Here is a 21869-nt window from a genome sequence, read left to right as displayed (position 1 = left end):
ATCCTCCAAATGTGTTCTCCCTTTTAAAAATTGTTTACTGAGTCTTTTTTATTTCCGTATAAATTTTAGGATAAGTTTGTCAGGTTTTACAAAAAAGCTTGCAAGAATTTTGTGTGTGTGTGTGTACTATGTTCCCTTATTTTTTTTTTTAAGATTTATTTATTTATGCATACAAGAATTGGGGTATAGACTAGAGGTTAGGGGATGGGTGGGTGAGAGGATTCACCAGAGACAGAGTGGGGAGCAGAACAGGAGGACTGACTGAAATACACTGCTGAGGGGAGCAGCAGGAGAGACAGGAGAGGTCTGCTGCACCATGTACTTAGCTACCTGACCTGCCAAAATCAAACTCATGCTGCAGAGGCTACGGATAGCTTCATTAGTGCTATGCTTAACCCCTTGTGCCACCAGGGAGGCCCATATTCCCTTATTTTTAATATAAAGATAATATACTACAAACACTCTTTTGCTCTTTGATTTTTTTTTTTTACTTAATAATATATCCTAGGGCCTCCCTGGTGGCTCAAGGGGTTAAGCACTGGACTATGAAGCAATCTGCAGCCTCTGCAGCATAAGTTTGATCCCCAGCTGGTCAGGGAGCAACCCACATGGTAAAGCAAATCTCTCCTGACTCACCCGCTGCTCCCTTAGCAGTGCATTTCAGTCAGTCTACCTGTTCTGTTCCCCATTCTGTCTTTGGTGGATCCTCTCACCCCCCGCATCTCTGGCTTGTACCCCAGCTCTTGTATGCATAAATAAATAAATCTTAAAAAAAATAATATATCCTAGAAGTTATTCCAAATCATTCATAGAGGTCATTTTCATGCTTTCTGGGGAAAAAAAAGCTGCAAAATGCTCTCTACAATAAATGTAACATAATTCTTCAACTATTCTGCTATGCATGGGCATTTATGTTGTTTGTTTGTAATTTCAAATGCTGTAATGAATATCCTTGTGCATATTATTTTCCTGCTGTTGGAGTTGTATCATCAGGATAGATTTCTAGAAGTGGGATGGCAGGTTAAAAGGTAGATGCATAGATCTCCATACTAAAGAAATATACCCATCTGGTTTACTTTATTTATGTTTTATCCCTCAGACATTGATGAATGTGAAAATGAACTCAATGGAGGCTGTGTCCATGACTGTTTGAATATTCCAGGCAATTATCGCTGCACTTGTTTTGATGGCTTCATGTTGGCTCATGATGGTCATAATTGTCTTGGTAAGGAAAACGGTTGGAAATGGCAATTCTCCTTTACCTACCCTCCGGCATCCCCACCTCTTTCCTCCTTCTGATGAAAACATACTTATTAAAACAAAAAGGGAATCAGGTGAAATGTGTTTTCTGGGCCCCTGATAGAAAACTGGGTAAAGTGTTTTATTTTTTTCTGTGATCACTCATAGTATAACTCTTTCCTTTGTGCAAGGTAATGGGTGGCTACCTTCATTATTATTTATTGACTTTTAAAAAAATATTTATTTATTTATGCATACAAGAGCTGGGGCACAGGCCAGAGATGCAAGGGATAAGAGGATCCATCAGAGACAGAATTGGGAACAGAACAGGCAGACTGACTGAAATACACTGCTGAGGGGAGTAGCAGGTGAGTCAGGAGAAGTCTGCTGCACCATGTGAGTTGCTCCCTGGCCAGCCGGGGATCGAACTAGTGCTGCAGAGGCTGCAGATTGCTTCATAGTGCGGTGCTTAACCCCTTGCGCCACCAAGAGAGGCCCCTATTTATTGACTTTCTAACATTGACGTGTCACCTTTAAAATCTTTGGTCTTGTGTTGAATGGCTTTTTACTTAAAACCATTTCTTTAATGCTGTAATTCTAATACCTAATTCTATAATTAGGTAACACTCCTGGCCCTGAAGATGCCCAGTGTGTGCTTAATCTCAGCCAAGTATATCCCTGTCTCTTTTCTTAAAAGAGAAATTTATACAGAATCCTCCCATTAACATCCTCCTAGCATTCCACAAAACAGAATATCTGTGGGAACGTCAGTTTGGGACTGTAAAGAGTGTTATTCCCATTGACTCCTTATACCAGGAATAAAACAGAACTTAGAACTAGCAAGCAATTGGATGGGGTTAGTGTTGGTTAGTCTTAGATGGTGCAGAACACATGTGAGGCAGGTGCTTTGTGGCCTGTTTGCATTTCAAGGCTGGTGTTTTCAGTAGTATAGGAGAATGTCCTGGGAGACAGATGGCATCAGCTCCCTCAGACATTGATGACTCTTCATGTGGTTGACCTGCAGATGTCTACCTGACTCACTAAGAAGCAACTTGAGCCAGGCCCTGATTCTGTGGGATAGGTCTTCAGTCTATGGTGCAGTGGGAGTGGCCAGCTGATCAAATACTTTGAGATCAGCATAAAAGTTACTAGATAAGTACAGGCAGAACTTGTTTTTTGAGTAATGGGGAAGGAGAGTATTTCCATTTAGGAGTCAACCCTAGTAAGACCTTAATCCCATTTTGGTGTCACCTGGAGCCCTCCTGAGGTAGACTCTGTCCCTTCCTATCTCTGTCCTGTGACAGGTCTGACTGTGGGTTGTCAGACCGCTTGGGTCTGAGCCTGCAGCTGTCAGTAAGGCTTGATTGAGGACTGGGGACTGGCTAACCCCTTTGTAGACTGTCTAAGCAGTCAGTATCTCAAGAAGGCATATTGGAAAGATAATCCTGAGAGCAGTAATAAATAGAGATTAATTAAAATTAAAATAATGAAATCGCTTTCTGTGTATAATTGGTTAGGAAGCATTTTACCATGCTCAGGGGCTAAGTCTCATATTTCCTTTTGAATTGCCAATAGTGGCATTTCAAGGCTTGGTCTCTGATGGCAGACATCCTTAGACCCGAAGCCTAGGGGGAAGTGTGAGCTTCCTAAGAGCAACAAGCTAAACCATTCACGGGTTAAGGACCTGGGCCAGTCTTGAGAGGGGAAGTTCTGAACAAGGATCTGCTCAGGAATCCCGAGGCTGAGTTTTTTCTAGTGAACACAGGTATTTCAGTACACTCTCCATTTACCCTTTTTGGGGCCTCTTTTTTCATCTTGGTAGCAAGTATATGCCTTCCAGAAAGATCTTGAACACCCACCTATATATCTGAAGGGGCCAAGGACTCTCTAATAGGAAGGCAGGAGAAAACAAAGTGGTTCATGAAGAGGAGCAAGACCAGCACAAATGAGGCTCATGTGCCATTTAGATTTGAAAGGGCTAAAGCATTTCATGACAAAAAAAGTAGCTCAGAGCGAAAATTTTTCAGAAGCAGCAGCTCCTTGTGTTCTCTAGGATGGCTTAGTGACCTCCTTAGCTGCATATGCAGCCTCCACTGAATTAGCCGGAACATATGGAGTACAAACACCAGTGAGCTCAGCACTCGACCTGGCACGCTCCAAGACCCTGAATGCGTGTGAGCCCGATAATTGAAATGTAGCTCTTTCTCATAGCTCACCCCACCAGAATTGAGTTTCTGCTTATTGAGTGTCTGGGAGTTCATCATAGATTGTTATTCAGTCTTGGAGCACATTAGGATGTAGCAACACAGTAGAATCCCTTGAAACATTTATTTATTTATTTTTAAAGATTTATTTATTTATGCATACAAGACCTGGGTACAGGCCAGAGATGTGGGGAGTGAGAGGATTCAATCAGAGCACACCATCCAACTTAAAGGCCCCTTTCTAATTGCTTTGGAGAAAAGGAACAGTGGGTTAGTTGTGGAGTGGTTGTGGGGCAGCTCAGAGGGGGGCACACTTTTACTCAGAAACAACCCAGGATTTAATGTTCAGGGAAACAGATCTGCTCACTGTGAGTCCTCACCTAGGCCAGGTGTGTTCCAGCGCAGCCCATCCTCTGGAATGTGCTCCCTTCACCCATTGGTGTAGAGAAGGGCAAGTTTGTTAGGCTTTAGGGGATGGCTTGAGTCCCATCAGTTTAGAAAGGCATCTGCTCGGTAGTGTGGGAGGATGGATGACTATAAGATCTGAAGCTTGAAACCAGATAACAGATATTTAAATGTGAATTTTCTTGTTATGGATGTGCCTAGGAGCTAGTGATAGGCATGTGAGAAGTCAGGCTGGAGAACATAAATTGCTTTGATATCAGCCTTCTCCTTGATCCTGTCATGTATGAGCATTTTCTGCCTGTTTCCTCTTCTTTGGCTCTGATGATACTGTGCTCTCCTTGTTTGTTCATGCACTGAAGAGTAATGTGCTCCTGCAGGTTCCAGTGCTGCGCTAACTGAAACAAAAATCTCTGTCCACAAGGAGTTTGCAGTCTAGTGGAGATGGTTAAGAAAAAGATGTTGAGAATGCAATGCAGCAAGTGTACTAAGGAGGACAGGGTGGTCTGTGAGCAGTGGAGGAAAGATAGGTCCCCTACTCCTGCCCTGGGGACATGGAAGAAAACTGCTTTGTGAAGAACCCCCTGCCATGTGGGGCCACCTTACCCTCACCCCTATTTCTGCACCCAGTGCTGGTCTTCCCCATTTCTCAGCCACCTCCCTGTACCCCTACTTTATTCTACTTTGCTGGCAGTCCTCTCCTATTTCTTCTTTCCTAGACACCCCTACTGCCAGGCCCCAGCTCCAGTCCCTTGCTGTGCTGCCAAGGCTGTTTCAGGTGCTCCTGTGAAGCTGGACTCCTGGAATTTCAGTTCTCCCTTGTGTCCTACCCTCCACTGCCACCTTATTGTTTCCAGCTGGAGGGCTTGACCAGGAACCCCTGATCAGTGGTTTCCAGCTGTCTCCCAAAGGAAGTAGAAGCTACTTTGCCTGAAATTCAAGATCTTCCTCGCTGTGACCCCAGTTCTTTTTCCCAGTTTTATCTCCTGTAACTTCCCTCTCCGTCCCTGTGCACCAGGTAAATTGAATGACTCTGTATCTGAACATATTCCATGCTCCCAGTCTTCCTGCTGGTGCTAACACTCTCTTCTGCCTGGAATCCCTTCTTCTGATTTAAGTTGGAAGAAATCCTTCAGGGCTCATCTGCCATCAGTTTTCCTTAAACCCATCCTCATACCCCACAAGCAGACACGACCACTCTTTCCTTTGTAGCACTTTTTATCTTGTCTCATGACTTCTTCATCTGTCTCCTTCCTTCTGCTAAAGAATATGCTCTGAGAGAGAAGGAATTCCATCCTGCTATGAGTATTTTACTATCCCTACTGCCACGCTTTGGAAAGAGGTGTTCAGTAAATAAATATTTACCGAATTGATTAACTTGTGTCTCTGTGGAGGGCCTAGTCAAGTGAGCTCCTGACCCAGGAGGCTAGGCTCAACATCTGGGTCCCAGCAGCATCCGTTCTGATAGTTTCTGATGCAAGGACCAGAGGGGAACCTTATTTCTGCTTAGCTGGAGTCGCTGAGCTGCCCGGCTGGGTGTAGTGTTTGACAGTCGCAGGAGCAAAGGTTAATCCTTCTCTCTCTCCAGATGTGGACGAGTGCCTGGAGAACAACGGTGGCTGTCAGCACACCTGTGTCAACGTCATGGGGAGCTATGAGTGCCGCTGCAAGGAGGGGTTTTTCCTGAGTGATAATCAGCACACGTGCATTCACCGCTCAGAAGGTACCTCTGCTCTCCCGGAATGGGGGTGGAGGTGGTGCCAGCAGGGTCCAGTCAGAACCTCCTCCCCTGGCCCTCAATGACTTTGATGGGAAGCTTGAGCTAGAGAGAGTCCTGGGGAGGAGTGCAGCCTCCTGAGGTACTGTGGGCACGTTGTTTCGCTTCCTCACCTGGCAGGGTGAGTGGATTAGACAGGGTGAGCTCTGTGGTCTCTTCAAATCCTCATATTCTCTGATTCTAATCTTTAAATAGAGTACTTTTCAAACATGACTAGATGTCTCAGAAGAAATATAATGGATGATCTGCCAAGTTTTTCAAAAAGGTGCTGCAAACCACAGCACCAAGTGTAAGCCTGCTCCTTGTTCTGGGTGGGTTGGGAGGGGCTGAAACCTTCCTGTGGAGACTTTCAGTGAACTGCCTTGTCAGCCCCAGGCTAGATCAGGCCTTCTCTGTGTTTTGTATTTTTTTCCAGTGTTTTTTTTTTTTTTTTTTAACATCATTGTTAATTTTGGGGCAATATGATTTCTCCCCTCAGGTGTGGTCACCGTACCTCTCCCATCACCAAAGCACCCCTAGTCCATCACCATAGACCCTTGTGCTCTCCCCCACCCTGTTTGCACCTTCCCCATTCCCTTCCTCCCATGGTTTTATTTCTGAGCCTCTTGGGTTCCTGGGACAGAGAGCCCCTCCCCAAACTTGGGCTCTGTGTTGTGGTTTCCTTTACCTGTGTGACTACTTACCAATCCTCCACCAATGTGCAGAAAACTCTTCTTTTAATTTTCTTTGCTTTGAGTTTATACTCAAAAATGTTTTTATTTCTCTATTAATTTAGAGGATGCTCAAGAGGGAGAAGAATCAAGTACTTGTGAACAACTAATTATCATTCTTTTAACTGAAGGATGTGCTTTTGATTCTCTGTTCTTTCTTAAGTCAAAGAGGCATATTTTAGTGGCTGTATATCTCCTGGGTTGCTTGTGCCAGTTTTTAAGGAAAGTGCCCTAAATATTGATTACTAACTCCTGTTGGCTTGTGCTACTTGTTCATTCTCATAACTTAAGAATGAAGTAATTTTAAGTACTTCTAATATTTAATCACAGATTTATAGATATATTGTTTTAATCATACTTTAGTGACTTTTCAGGTGCTTCTTCATGGAAGACGATTTTTGCCTCATTTTCTAATAATGATGCCTCCTTTCTTAGAAGTAGAAAAGCTGCCTGTGTACTAAGAATAATGGTCAGAGAAAGCCGCAGGCACTGGTGGGTTTGATGGCTGCTACTCTGAGCCTGGTCTTTCCCTACTTATCTGTGTTTAAGGGGGTAGTCTCTCACTCTGGCTCTCACCAGGCAGCCTCTTATCTCAAGCAGGCATGGCCCTTGATAGAGTTGAGTTTCATTTCCTGCTGTGTTCTCTGGACTCTTATGAGTACCATATTTAGTCCAAAACCGAATGAAGTGGCCAGGGGCAAGAGGAGCCTGGATCTCAGTGTCGCTCCTTTGGTACCTCAAAGGAAAGTCATTCTGGCTCTGTTTTCAGGTGGCAGGGAGGGAGGTGGGGACCTGTAGGTCAAACCATTGCCTGAACACCCCCACATGGATACCACTCACTCACAAAGAGCCTGCTGTCATTAAGATCATTTCCTACTCCTGCACCCCCCAAGCAATGGCTCAGCCCCTTTCTCCCCTTCACAAGCCTGCCAGATTGATTTCAGACACAGGCTCCTCATCACAGAAGTAAATGCAAAAGCAGTTTCTTTCTGCAATCTGTGTTTTCTAAATTTTCTACAATTCAGACATTCTTGGATCCCCTAAAGAGTATTTAAAATGAACAGATTTGTCTGGAGCTAAAACTAAAATCCAAGAATTTGAGTTGTGGTCTGGAAGCACTCGCTGTGATTTTCTGTTGTATTTCAACCTGATTGCTTGGCAAATTCATGGCAGTGTGAGCCCACAGATTGTAATGGACTGTAACTGAGACCCCTTCCATCCTGGGGTTTAACTCTTCAAATAGGACAATCATAAATAGTGTTCCTTTAAGATTTCCTCCCTCATGTGCTCATTAAAAATCTTAGAAACACTCTTAAAATAAACTTAAAACCCCACAGTTGATACTCTAAATTGGTTAAAAGAAGGTAACACTGCAAGTTAGCATTTCCTAGTGTTGCTATTGTTGTTTTTAATAATTATTTACAAAGTGTTCTTCAATATAGGAGACCATAATAGCTGATGCTGAGGGAATGCTTAAGCTATTGATGTTTTCTTTCCTTCGAGACCCCAAAGCTCTGATAAAGAGACTGTGTGTTTTCACCCATGTAATGGGGGTAGGTTAGTGAGAGACACATCGCCCCAGTCTGCCTTTGTCCCTATTCATGGGTGCTCAGGCTCTCAAAATGAGCATTCCTCTTTTGTTTTGTCTGCTCTGAGAATATTTTTAGATGTTTGTACTGCTGCCTTTTCAGAGTAGTGGGGAAGGTGTCAGGGTAGTGAGGAAGGGGCTATGCGCTCATTAGGTTTCCATTTTAGGGAATTTTTTGTGTGTGTTCACAAGGCATCTTTTTATTCCATACCCAGAAATATTCCTTAGTGAGGCCCTGAGCCTGGGGACCACCAAGATGGGGTATTTCTAATGTTTCCGAGCTGTTTCCTTCCTGGTGAAGCAGCAACCTTAAAACATACTGCCAGGCTAGTTTCTGCGGTGAGCCATGACTAGGTCTCCTAGTCTGCCTCCCCAAGCCCTGGCCTTGTTTTGAATCAGAGTACTCTGAAAAGCTTCTGGTCACCTCTTGAAAAACCCTCAGCATTTCCAGAGCTATTTAATCCCTCATGATCTACTGTAGCGTTACATCTAGTTTGATGTGATATAACATTGCGGGGGGGGGCAAATTTTTTGTGTGTTCCTGTGGCATCTGGCACAAGTCAGATCTTATGAAATATTTCTTGTGTAAATGAATTGCTCTGAGGCAGAAAAGGTCACTTTGCAAATGTCTTAAGAGACTTGTAAACAGAGTGAAAAAGAAGCTGCAGCTGATGAGTTTGGGGAGTGTGCTTTGCAGGAGTTACTGCTGCCTTTTCTTGGACACTGTTATGTTTACCTTCCCCGCCCCCCCCCATCCCCCCCAATGCCTGTTGCTTCAAGTGCTCAGCTGATCCAAAGACAAGCCCAGTGCTTGCTGGTGGACTTCTAGGAGGACGGGGCACTACTTCCAGAGGCGCTGTCACCTCCTCAGTCATGCTGGTACTGGGAGCAAATAATGTTTTCAGAAATTACTAACTCGAGCAAAGAGAGAACTTTCCACTGAGCCAGAGTAAGTCTTTCTGTGTTAATTGACAGCAGCCCTTGGCATGGGTGAATGAATCCTAGCAGATTGAGTGCTGGAGTTCAGACAGCTTGTAACTGTGAGAAAAAGAAAATGAGATGATTTTAAGGGAGTATGGGATGTATTAACCCTCGAACTATCTTTTGGAATAGGAATGACATCTGTTTGTATTAAAACAATTATTACAGTTAAGCATAGATAGACAACAGTGGTGAGAATTGGAGAGAGGTGACTTTTGACTTCATTAGAAGCTATTGGCTAAGGGTTTAGGGGCATAATGCAGAACAGTATTGGATCATAGTGCAGTTGAGTGAAAACTTCTTGTGCTTATGTTTAAAACAGTGCTACTTCCAGCATTAGAGAGTGTCTTCTTCGCACAGGACCTATGAGAACAAAATCCCTAAACATTGTTTTAAAGTTGCGTTGCACAAATGTAAAGAAGCTGCACATGAGCACGTGATAGTGCAGTATAAACTGATAAGATGTTTTGAGAATACTCTTGGGTGTGATAACAGAGTGCTGGCAGGTGGCAAGGTCTCAAAGAATTGGTTTCGAAAAGAGGCATGAGGCTGGCAAACCACACGGGTATATGCTTTGCTATACATGCTAAGCTATCTAGGAAGAACCCACCTGTCCCCCTTCTTGCACTGTCACCACAAGATTAAGATGAGTGGAAACTTAGCATATAGCTAAAAAAATTATACAGCAGCTAAAGGAAACCACATGTATGAGGCTCTGTCTCAGCAGAGGTCCTCTTTGTTGTGTTGCTATGTGACACTGTCAAAAGGCTCTGAGGGAGGAGCCCAGGAGCTCACTGAGAGTGGCCACATAACACAGTCCCTGGACAGATGTCCAGTGGGGATGCCAAAATAGAGAGTCACAATTACCTCCAAAGTATTTGGTGGGGTAGAAGGGTTTCCTGAGTTCGTCTTCAAGAGTACATGAAAAAGTTGGAATCTTCATCAGTCTATCTGCAGATTTTCTCCATAAGAGCTTCCTCTTGCATTCTTTTTTTTTTTTTTTAATAGAGGCATGTTTATTTATTTATTTATTTATTTGTTTGTTTTGTTTACACATGCTCTGGGTACAGCCAGAAGCACAGGAGGGTGAGAGAATTCACCAGAGCCAGAGCGGGGAGCAGAGCAGGCAGAAGGACCGGAGCACCCTCTTGCATTCTTGATCAGCATTGGTAACAACATGGCAGAGAGAAGAGTCTGGATAGCAGTTCCTGGGGTTTACAGGCTCTGACCCCACACCCAACAGAGAGCTTTCTTTTCCATTTATTAGGCGGGCTCCTACCTCTTTAAGAGAGCTGAGACATCATCTCTCTTGGTTGACATAACATTTTCACGACTCTGTTAATTGACCTGGCTTGATTTTAATGACATATTCTTTTAAAATGTGGGGCTGATGGAGACCTAGGCAGGTTGGTCTGTGGCCCACCCCTCAACCCTTGCAGTGCCCTGAGGATCCTGACCACAGCCTGGTTACCTGCTGCCTGCTGCTGTTTTGCAGAGGGTCTGAGCTGCATGAATAAGAATCACGGCTGTAGTCACATCTGCAAGGAGGCCCCAAGGGGCAGTGTTGCCTGCGAGTGTAGGCCTGGTTTTGAGCTGGCCAAGAATCAGAGAGACTGCATCTGTAAGTATAGACTGTTGTGTGCCCACCCTGGGAACCACCCTCCCCAGAGGTTGTCTTCTGCAGCTGAGTCATCAGAAATGTCACCTGACGGCACAGCAGCAGCAGCAGGGAAGGCAGCGGGCATGAGATACTGACCTTCACTGAGTACTAAGCACAAGAGTAGTCTCATAAAGGAAAGGGCAAGGGAAATTAGGGGTTTTAAAGGAACAAGTTAGAAGGAAATGAAATTCAAGAATAAAGAATATCAGTGTTAGGTGGTTCAGTCACCCTGTTTCCACAGAATAAAATAAAATTCCCTTATTCTGGCAATCACAGGTCTTTGTTCCCTGCTTCTTTCTTCTTGTCCAAGCCTCATCTGCCTCCTTTTCAAAACACCAAACTCCTTGCCTTTCCGAGAACAATCCACAGTCCATATTCTCTCCTGCTCTCAAGCCTTTTCCAAGCTGTCCTTCGTTCCTGGCTTGGTGAATTCTCAACTTCAATATCCTGCCTTAATTTTCATAATGATAAGGATAATAGCTACCTTGTTAGGGAGCATTTATTATGGGCAAGGTCTTGTCCAAAGATGTACCATACCCCATTGATTCTTACAATCCTCACATATCCTTATTTTTAGGAGACATTTGTGGAGAAAGTAAAGCAACAAAGTCATATAGGGAGCAAGTGGCAAAGTAGAAAACACACCCTCCAATCCTTGGGCCTGTGCTCTCAGTCACTGTGCTATGCTACCTCAGCTCCTTCCCGATGGCCTCAGACAGGGCAGCCATTTTGTATTTAGCTCTCACAGCATGTTTATTCCTCAATTATAGTGCATGAACTCTGGGTTGAGTTATGTATTTATGTGTTTGTCTCCCCAGCTACGGGCATCTTCACGTGAGGGAACTTGTCCTTACTTTTGATTCTCACTTTCCCCTGGTGCCCAGCACAGGGTGTGCTCAATACACATGGGTTTAATGAATGGGGTGGTGAATGGTGCACAGTCCAGACACATCTGCCACACAATGACGAAACTCCAACATATAGTAGGAAACAACAACCATCAGTGATTCTCCTGAACCAGTATTTCTGCCAGAGGAGACACTGGGGTTTCCCTTTAGAAATTCTTCCCAAAGCCATGGATCTTCTGGAAGACCCTTAGACTTTGCTAGGGGTGGTTGTTTACAGAGAGAAATCCTTAGTAGTTAAGAAATGAGATAGTACTGCAGGTGACTTTTCTCCATAGTCCTCATTGCAAAGCAGAGTGCAGCCTCCAAGTCTGTCAAACCAACGTTGGTGTCACTATCACACCTAAACAACAGGCTATTCGGGTCCCTGAAGTGAGACTGTCACTAGGGCTACTGGGGAGCTGGGCAGAGTGGAGGCCGCTTAGACTAGCTCCAGGTAGTGCAAAAGGACCCAATCCTCCAGGACTCACTTGTGTAGCATTTCAGTTTCTCCGGGGCCAGTACAATATGTGGAAGTTTATTTAAAAAAATTAAATATTTGTAAGATGTCACTGCTCAAATAATATAGACATATTTGAGGGAAAAAAGAACAAAATTCCACCACATGACCAATTTTTTTTCCTTCATAGTTCTATTTAGTTGTTCATATCAATATATAATTTTTACGTAACTAATCACAGAACAAGTTCTTTCTCACATTGCAAATATATTCCTTTTTCTTTTAAATTAGAAAAATCATAAATGCCTGTGTAAGAATTCAAAAAGCCCCGAGTAGATAAAGAAAATATATAACCTTCCCCTCCTGTTTCCTTTGCCTGAAGTAAGCACTGTTTGGTTTGATGAATGGCTAGATCTCAGTGCTTTATGTATTGATTCATTTTCCTCTCAGTGACCTGTAACCATGGAAACGGAGGGTGCCAGCACTCCTGTGAGGACACGGTTGAAGGCCCAGAGTGTAGCTGCCATCCACATTACAAGATGCTCGCAGATGGGAGGAGCTGCCTCGGTGAGTGGTGACCCCAACACTGTATGAGGTGTGCCCCAGCCTGCCCCCCACACATAACCTTCACCCTAACCATAACCCTAACTCTTAATCATGTTCAGCACCAGATGCAGGGTGATTCCTATGCATTGTTCCTCAAATGGCCTCCCAGCTGCTTCACATATGACAATGGTCTAGGCCTAGCAGGGGATCCTCTCTCCCTGTGCCACCTAGCTAAGCCCTTTCTCCTTTTCTGAATAAAGCTGCTCCTGGTATTCTGGAGACTGGAACAACACACCCCAAGAGGCCACGGCGTTGAAGCTAGTTGTTGTGATGACATAGCAGCCTTTACAGCCATCAGGAGCCAGGCTTGCACATTTCTGCCACAGTGCCTGGCCCTTCATGGCATGTTCTTTGCACCATGTAGAGGTTCCCAGAACCAACGTTCTTTTTGTCCTGGACTCAAGACACTTAATGTACTGAAGCTTGTATTCCCTAGTGTCTCTGGTCAGTGCAATACACTTCAGAAATATTTCCCATATTTTATGTTTACAGAAACTCTGGGATGTTTAACATGCTGTGTTGCCCACAGAGCCTCATTACAATACATTTTTATTGAGTGAACAGTCGTATATCTTGCATTGTTCTCATATCTGGGATTGCAGCAGAAGTGATTGTGCAGAGGATGAATAACCTGACTCATTCCCTCTGAGAAATGCACTCTCTTGCGACTCTTACAGAGCTAGAGGATACTGCCCTGGAGGTAACAGAGAGCAATGCCACGTCAGTGGCCGATGGGGATAAACGGGTGAAACGGCGGCTGCTCATGGGTAGGTGATTCACCAGCCCTCCCCTTGCCACTGCCTTGTCAATTTCTCTCCCCAACTTCCTACATCAGGCCTGAACCTGGGGCCCATGTACCCTCAGACCACCTGGCCACGGGGAAAAACTCCTGTCAAGCCAGGGCTGTCTGACTTGACACTGCTGCTGTTTAGTCACCAACCAAGACCCCTGATATTGTGGGAAGAGCACTGCCCTGACCATCAGAATAGTGGGTTAGCTTCCTAGTCTGCCCCTGCCAGCTAGACTAGCAATTAGACTGCCCCGAGGCATCTCCATCTCCTGGTCTTTCCTTAAAATGGATGTAATAAAAATCTACCTTCTCAGGAAGTTGAGTTAAGATAACAATATGCAAAAATGCCCAGAATCCAATGCTTGGGACTTGGTGAGTAGTCATAATTGTCAGTCCCTTTCCTTCTGAGTGACCACAGAGGCACTTCGGGTGATCCTCTTGGTTTTTTTTGTCCACTATTTTTGACTCAGTCCCTGTTAATAACAGAAAAATTGAATGCAGAAGAGCAGTACTTGATTGTGGAGACATGGGAAGGTCCAGCAGGTCCAACAGTGGATTGGATTGGAGATGAGAGATGCTGGTTGTGGGGCTCCTTTGCCACTTTATTTATTTGGAAAAAGCTTGGCTTTACCTACACTAAACTGATCTTTTAATAGCTTTTAGATGTAACAGTCAAGCAAGATATTATTAGCATGCAGGTGACATTTCTGAGTACCTTTCTGCTCTATTAAAATTATTATTTTTAATTGCTAAAAATAGCACATAGAAATAATATAAAACTCTTAAAAACCTAACTTGTAGTAAGTTGGTAATGCATTACACCATTTTCTTGCCCCATAACTTCTCTTTTCCTCATCCCATTTGCCAAAGGCCACAGTTTTCAATTCTCCTAGTTGTTTCCTCTCTAAATACCCCTTACCCTATAGTTCTGAAAAGCGAAGTGTTTATTTTTCATTTTACTGAAATTCTATGCCATTATTTCTTGCTGTCAGTATTAGATATTAGGTTTTGACTTCCTACTGCAGAAAACTAAATGGTAGCCCTTTCTGCCTCTTCTTTTCCAAATCTCTCTCCCTATTTCTCCTCCTCAAAATAATTTTATCACAGTTTAAATCAATATTTATGTTTATAGTATTGTGACTATGAATATTTAAATATGATTCACCCCTGAGTCATGTAACAAAACTATAATTATATTTTCTTTGTTTCATTTTCTAAGTACCTCTTACCAATTCTTTTGCAAACTTCTGACCAAGATCTACCACCCTTTTCAAATAGCTTCTCTCTGCATGTTTTCAGGACTGTCTTCTTATCCTTAGTGATCTGAAGATTAGTATTAGTAATGCCTCTGCCTGTGGGACTGTGCACTCATTATGTTGAACACTTCATAGGCCTTTTCAATAGGGACAATCAAGTTTCCTGGTAGTGGACACTTCTATTTTTTCCTTTGATAGTTTCCTCATTCCATTTCTATGTTCTTTCTCCCTGGACCACCTTTAGTTGGCTGTTACAATTCCTGGATTTATTCTCCCATTTCTTCTCTCTTTATTTTTGTTAAACTTTCTAGGAGAATTTTTCCCTTCTCCTTTTAATCCTTCTTTAGGATTGTTTATTAATTTTTACTTTTATATTTTAATTTTTCAAGAATTTTACTTTGGACCTTTGTTCTAGCGATCTGTTCTAATTTTCTAGATGCTTTTCTTATCTCCCTGAGGAAATTAATTATAAGTTTTTAAAAACTTTTCTTTTGTCCTTTGTATTAGCTTTGTTTTCTCCAACTTCTTTTCTCATGTGCATTTTATTTGGTGTGTGTATTTCATAGTAATGGCTTTTCTGAAATGTCTGATGATTCCTGACTGAATTTTTATATTTTATAGTGAAATACCAAGAAGTCGATGGGTATTCTGTCAACTGGTGGGCTTTCTGCTTGGCTAACTAGGCAGTGAATTAGTCATTTCATTTGGAGATCCTCAAATGACAATTATCTGTAGGTTTTTCATTTGAACAGGTCAGTTTAGCTGGAGAATAATCCTTCAATCTCCTGCTGGGGGGACAGAGATTTAGCTACCAGCATTGTGGGGGCTGACAGAGGATGGAGGGTTGAAGATTTGAGGTCTTTCTCTTTAGAGTGTAGACTTTGCTGACTGTGCCTCTGCCTCCTGGGAGTCTGGGTGCTTATTTCTTTGACAGAGTCTCAGTCAATCTTCCTTTAGAGTAATTTAGTATCTCCAATTCCTGGGTCTTCCTGGGAATCTGTGGTTCACATAAGCAAAGTGTGAGGGTTCAGCTTTCTGTTCTGCCAGTTACTACCCCATTGACAAGCCAGTTCCGGGGTATTTGACATCTCTCATATTGCCTTCTTCTGTTATCTTTGTCCTTAAGGACTTATACTTCTTAAAACTCTATTCACTCTCATTTTAGTGAGTTTTGAGAGAAAACAGATAAACATGTGTTCTGTCATACTTAATTAGAACTGAGCTTTCTCCCACTCCTCAACCCCCAGCTTTGTAATGAGTTAGCTATGGAAGTAAAATCAGGTGTCTAGATGACACTAACAATTAAATGAATATTGGATAACATTTGTCTATTGCTTGGAATAGCTGTGTGAAATGCAGAATTAGAATTTGATTATTGTTCCTCATCTTTGTAGTTGTGATTTAACTATGGTGGCTGATTTTTTTAGTTCTGACAGGTCTTTCTCCTTTAAGGGAAAGGTAAACTTTTTTTTTTTTTTTTTACTATCCTAAAGGGCAGGCTTATTACAAAAAGGGGAGAGAAGAATAAAAGGCACTTGCATAGACTCAAGTGGGCAGTAGGAGCTGCCCCTGAAAGGGACAGGTTTGCTTCAAGAAAGGCCTGCATAGTCACAGGTGGGCAGCCTTGGGAGGAGAGCTGCCTCTGCCTCTTTGCAAAGTGAAGTGAAACATCTGCATAATCATGGTGGCTAGGAGAGCTGCGCAAGAGAGAAGGAAGGCAAAGAGGCACTTGTATAGGAACAGGCAAGCAGAAGGGAGGCAGCTGAAAGGTAAACTTCTAATCTGAGTTAATTGGCAGTTACAAGGATGAAGTCATTGATTTGCAGCAAGAGAATAAGTGGCAACACTTATCCACTCTTGCTTTGCCCCTTACTCATATCAAAGGGAGAGGGTTCAGGGTTCCAGAAGGAAAGCCCCCCACACACACACTTTTGTCCTCTTCTGCATCCACATCTAGCCTGCCACACATGGAGATCCTCAAATGTCAATTATCTGTAGGTTTTTTCATTTAATAGCTTCAAATCTGACAGTGAAGGGGAAAGTCCCAGTAGGTTGAGAGAGACATCTTTGACCTTCAGGTCACTCTGTCAAGCTACCTTGGAAGATGTCACTTATTTAGATAGTGGGAGAGCATCTTCTCTCACTCTATCTCACCTGCAGGTGGCAGAGACTTGAGGTATAACTGTAAGTACACCACCACGCTTCTTGGCTTTCATGAATTTTGTCAAGTATTAACACTGCACCTGCATCCCTTTCTTGTCAGCTGTATCAGCACTTTTTTAGGAAGCTAACTGCCTTTTTCTTACCTCCTTGCCAGAAACATGTGCTGTCAACAATGGGGGCTGTGATCGCACCTGTAAGGATACTTCCACAGGTGTTCATTGCAGTTGTCCAGTCGGATTCACTCTCCAATTGGATGGGAAGACTTGTAAAGGTAACCTGTGCCCCACCATGCTGCTAATGTGTGGGGATAAAAGCAACTATTTCCCTCCACACCTCCTGAGTGACTTCACATTTGCTATGATTCATATAGACAGCAGTTTTTCTTCTCTGGGCTAGTAGAAGGTTATAATTGAGTAGGTCTAATTAGAACCAACTTAATTACACTAACTGTAGGTCAGCTGCTACAAGCATCAAATAATCCATTTCAGGCAGTGGCCTTATTAGAAAAAAGCAGAAGTTCAAGGAAACATTCATTTGCAGGAGATAATATCACCATATCATAAATAATAGCCTAGAGATTATTATATAAATAACAGCCAAGATTATTATCCAGAGAACTTAATGAATAACTGTACCATTAACTTTTACTGATGAATAGAGATCCCAGTGGCCTGCTAGTATTTCATGGGCAAGAGTACAAAGGTTCAGTTCTTTACCATGATAAAAAGTAGATAACCAGTTAGCAGATGAAACTGAGAAAAGGTAAGATTAACTTGAGTATCAGGAATCATTTAAAAGCATTGAGGCTATTTGATCATTGTGCAATTTGCCAAAACAAATGTTCTAGTTCCTTATAATTTTAATCACTTACCCTGGAGTAAAACGTATACCAAAGGAGCCATCTTATCTTGGGCAAACAGTGTAAGGATGAAAATGTAACAGGACATCACCATTTTTCCTAAAGTTTTTTCCATTAATGCTAGAGTTCAAAAGATACTGGTTTTTCAAAATTGGTTGAGCAAGACAAGAAAACGTGTTAGATTAAGAACATAAGCAAACATTCTCATGGGCCTCCCCGGTGGCGCAGCGGTTGAGCGCTGGATTGCGAAGCTGCCCGCAGCCTCTGCAGCGCCGGTTCGATCCCTGGCTGCTCCCCGGCCATCAGAGGAGGGTCCCACATGGCGCGCAGACCTCCACTGCCACCCGCTGCTCCCCTCAGCAGTGTACTTCATCATTCTGCCTGCTCTGCTCTGCTCTCCACTCTGGCTCTGGTGAATTCTCTCACCCTCCCGTGCTTCTGACTGTACCCAGTGCTTGTATAAATAAATAAATAAATAAATATTAAAAAAAAAAGAAAAAAAAAAAAAAAAAAAAAAAAAAAAAAAGAACATAAGCAAACATTCTCAAATGCTTTTATGGGTCTGTTTTTGTTTCAGAGAATAATGAAGCACACACAATAACACTTCAGGGATTTGTGGAAAACGAGGCAAGTATCGCTGTCTGATTTGCCGATGCTTGCCTGTTACAGATATTGATGAGTGCCAGACCCGAAATGGAGGTTGTGATCATTTCTGCAAAAACACCGTGGGCAGTTTTGACTGCAGCTGCAAAAAGGGATTTAAATTATTAACAGATGAGAAGTCTTGCCAAGGTATGTGCTGAAATGTAGCTGTGCTGTGCCATGCCCGCTAGTTGGAGGAGAGAAGAGGAAACCTCCGCTCTGGCAGAGACTGGCTTGCTAGACTTCTTGACGGAGTCATTATTCCAACCTCCAACCTGTGCTTCACTTATTTCATCTGTTAAGTAGAATAAAAACACTGATGTAGCGTAAAGGTATATTTTGGAAATTAAGCTGTTAGTGATTAGAGAACACCTCAAAGAAACCCATCTGGTGTGATCACAGTAGAGCTTGTTGCTAGAAATGGAATGGATCACAGAATGCAAATAGTTACATTAGTGTGTTGAGATAATGAATACTTTTCCTTTTCTAAAATTTCTCTTAATGGTTTGGATTTTATAACAAAATTTAGTAGCGAAAATATGTAGATTTAATTAACACCCCTTTTCCTAACAAAAGTTAGGGTCCCCCTGTGATCAGGATCACCCATCACTTGGTCTCTTCCTTATAGTCCTTCATTGAATGACCAGCCTTTGGCGCCCAGGGAGAGGGACGGAGGGGAGAGGTGGAGGGGACTGAAGGAGGAGAGGCTGGTCAGTGCATGGGCAGGACTGCAGACCCTCTCAGATGCATCTCTCCCACTTAAGGGGTAAACCAAGGAGTTTCTCTGGGTAGCAGTTATTGTTGATATTAACACTTATTTTGGGTGGTGGCAAATTTCTTTTGGAATAGGGGGCGTCATTTATATTTTCAAATGAGTGCCTTTTATGCTGTTGTTTATTCCTGTTCCATTTCTGGGAATTAGCACAGCCTAATTTATTTTGTTAGAAATTTCAGAATTAAATCAAAATCAGAAAATATCTGAATTTCTCTTCAGATAATTACAGATGTAACATTACTTAAAAAAAAAAACACCTTAAATTATGAATTAGGTTTCTCTTCTGTATTTATGTTCTTAATATATAACATGTCAGGCAGTTCAGAAATACCCCCCTTTAAATTCAGTAAGTTTTTTCTAGATGATTATTGTGTGCTTTTCTTCCATGTGACTTAGAAAGCAATTTTTCTGTTCCACATAATGTTTCATAATGTATAGGGCATGGATACTGTTTAAGCTGTGTAAACACATTAAAAAGGAATTAGAAAAGTGATCTCATTATTTTTGGCAAAGTAAAAGCTCATCACGAGCAGCCAAAGTCAGCTACTGAAAGAGTTCACTTTCTCAACAACTGGCTGATATTAATAACAGAATTCATTGAGTGACATCAATTACTGTGGTAGAAGCAGACTTTTTCTCATTTTTCACTGGTCAGTCTTGGTAAAACAAATATTTGTATAGAACAAATTTACTGAAGAAATTACCAGGATTTCTGGGAAAAGCTAAAGATGAAGAAGTTTTGTAAAAATTTTCCCTTTATTTTATTTTTTTTCATTCCTTTAGTTCCTTCCAAATCTTTGTTTTTTTATTAATGCAATTTCTCATGGCACATGTGGTGTGGAAAAAGATCTAGCCATGGTCTGGTTGGCTTCTACTCGCTTCTGCACTGGTTCTGGCATATCCATTTGGACTCACAAGTCATAACTGTTAAAACCTTCTGCTGAAATTCTAATCTTCAGGAAAGATGTGACCCAGCCTTCTTCCCCAGACCAGGAAAGAAAAGATGATTAGATAGACAAGTGCAGCTTCCTCCCATGACTTCAGTTAAAGTCAAGGATGCCTCCACATTGAATCAAGAAGGGAAGGGCTGAATCATGGGAGAGGAATAAAGCCAAGGAATTGGCCAAGAGGCTTATTTAGAGCTTAAGCACCAAATTTCAGTGTCTACAATAAAAAAAAATGAGGTTGTTAACATTAATGCATTCTTTTAGTGCAGAAGGCATTAAAACCTGGGATCAACTGGCCACGTGGGGCCAGAAGACTAATTCTAGAAAGATCAGAAAGAGATATGAATCAGATTTGTCTTTAACCCAAGTGTTTTCTCCTTTCAATTTGCTATGGTTTATAAAATTGCTATTTCAGTTTTACCAATAGTAATATAATAATAATGCTTAGGTGGCCTCTTATAGTTCACAAACTTTTTTTTACTTAGGTTATCTCTTTTGGCTCCATTTAAATATTTTAAATTACTCACCCTGCAAATATGCATAGGTGAGAGATATTCACCAAGCTTTTAGGTAAGTGCAATTTGCAATAGATTTTGGAAATAAGGGTTCTGGCATTGAGTATACTTATTGAGGACTGTTCAACACTTTCTTTAACACAAGAGACTGGGGAGAACTGATAGGTAATATTTGACTTTGTTCGTGTTGTTTTATTAGAGGTAAACAATTAGAGGTATTATAAACATTTTCTCTCCACTTATCACTCAAAGCTGGTTTCAGCTCCCCTCTCCTTGACCATTACAGATGTGGATGAATGCTCTTTGGATCGGACCTGTGACCACAGCTGCATCAACCACCCTGGCACATTTGCATGTGCTTGCAACCAAGGGTACACCCTTTATGGCTTTACCCACTGTGGAGGTGAGCAAACTACCTCTCGTGAGTTGGATGTGATTGGGCTTGCAGAGCCTACCCCTAAAATTTTTCACAGATCAAGGCCAATTTTCCTACACTGGTCTATCAATGGGACATTCCACTCTCTGAATAGTAGTAGTGAGTCTATCAATTCAAGAGAAATATTTACTGAGAGAAATCTCCTCACATTTATCCCTTTAACATATCAAATGTGAAATTGAGCAGCGAAAAGAACTCAACACTTTAACTGTGAATTCTCTATCAACTTTATTGATCAGAGGCTCTCCCAGGAGTTGATACTGTACCTGTTGGGACTTCCCAGCAGATAGTAAGGTCACAGTCCTCAGAGAGTTTTTGGCAGGGTAACAACCAACTCCCCAGTTCTGCTGGGTGTGGGCACTGGCTGTGAAGCCTTGGTTTGAGCTCTTTGAGCTGGTCCCTGCGTTTGTCTCTAAGTAGGTCTCTGAGTGGGTCTTTTTTTTTTTTTTTAAAGATTTATTTATTTTTATACAAGAATTGGGGTACAGGCCAGAGATGTGGGGGGTGAGAGGATCCACCAGAGACAGAGTGGGGGACAGAACAGGCAGACAGACCAAAGTACACTGCTGAGGGGAGCAGCGGGCAAGACAGGAGAGGGCTGTCCTGCCATATGGGTTTCTCCCTGGCCGGCCGGGAATCGAACTCGTGCTGCAGTGACTGCAGATTTCTTCATAGGTTGCGTCTTAACCCCTGTGCCACCAGGGAGGCCCCTCTGAGTGGGTCTTTGAGCTGGAAATGAGACCATCAGCTTTATCTCTCTGCTCTGTACCCATGTGGCCACATGTGCTGATGGCATATGAACTTGTGGTCAAGTAGATTATGGCAAGTATCAGATTTGGCACCAATTGACTTGCACTCTGGTCCCCCTGATCATCAGATTCACTTAGAAATCTTTGAGCATACAGATTTAGAATGTCTAGGGCTTCCAAGGTGATTCTGAGGATCTCAGGATTTCAGAACCACTGGCCTAAATAC

The 21869-nt window shown here is 42.6% G+C and overlaps 1 protein-coding gene across 1 annotated transcript in view; it reads left to right on the top strand.

Moving 5' to 3' along the window:
* Positions 1-1145: 1145 nt before the first annotated feature.
* The window catches only part of SCUBE2 (signal peptide, CUB domain and EGF like domain containing 2), a 55868-nt gene continuing 35144 nt past the window's right edge, over positions 1146-21869 (top strand). The window contains exons 1-7 of the mRNA XM_054699366.1: positions 1146-1225; positions 5434-5568; positions 12356-12472; positions 13189-13278; positions 16875-16991; positions 18249-18371; positions 20745-20861. Of these exons, the coding sequence (XP_054555341.1) occupies positions 1195-1225; positions 5434-5568; positions 12356-12472; positions 13189-13278; positions 16875-16991; positions 18249-18371; positions 20745-20861 (730 nt within the window). The 5' untranslated portion in view covers positions 1146-1194. The remainder of the gene's footprint in view (positions 1226-5433; positions 5569-12355; positions 12473-13188; positions 13279-16874; positions 16992-18248; positions 18372-20744; positions 20862-21869) is intronic.

This window comes from Talpa occidentalis, unplaced genomic scaffold (genome assembly GCF_014898055.3).
Source record: "Talpa occidentalis isolate TD23 unplaced genomic scaffold, MPIMG_talOcc4v2.1 talOcc4.3, whole genome shotgun sequence".
In the NCBI taxonomy this organism is placed as follows: Eukaryota; Metazoa; Chordata; class Mammalia; order Eulipotyphla; family Talpidae; genus Talpa; species Talpa occidentalis.
This window is presented reverse-complemented; position numbering and strand designations above follow the sequence as displayed.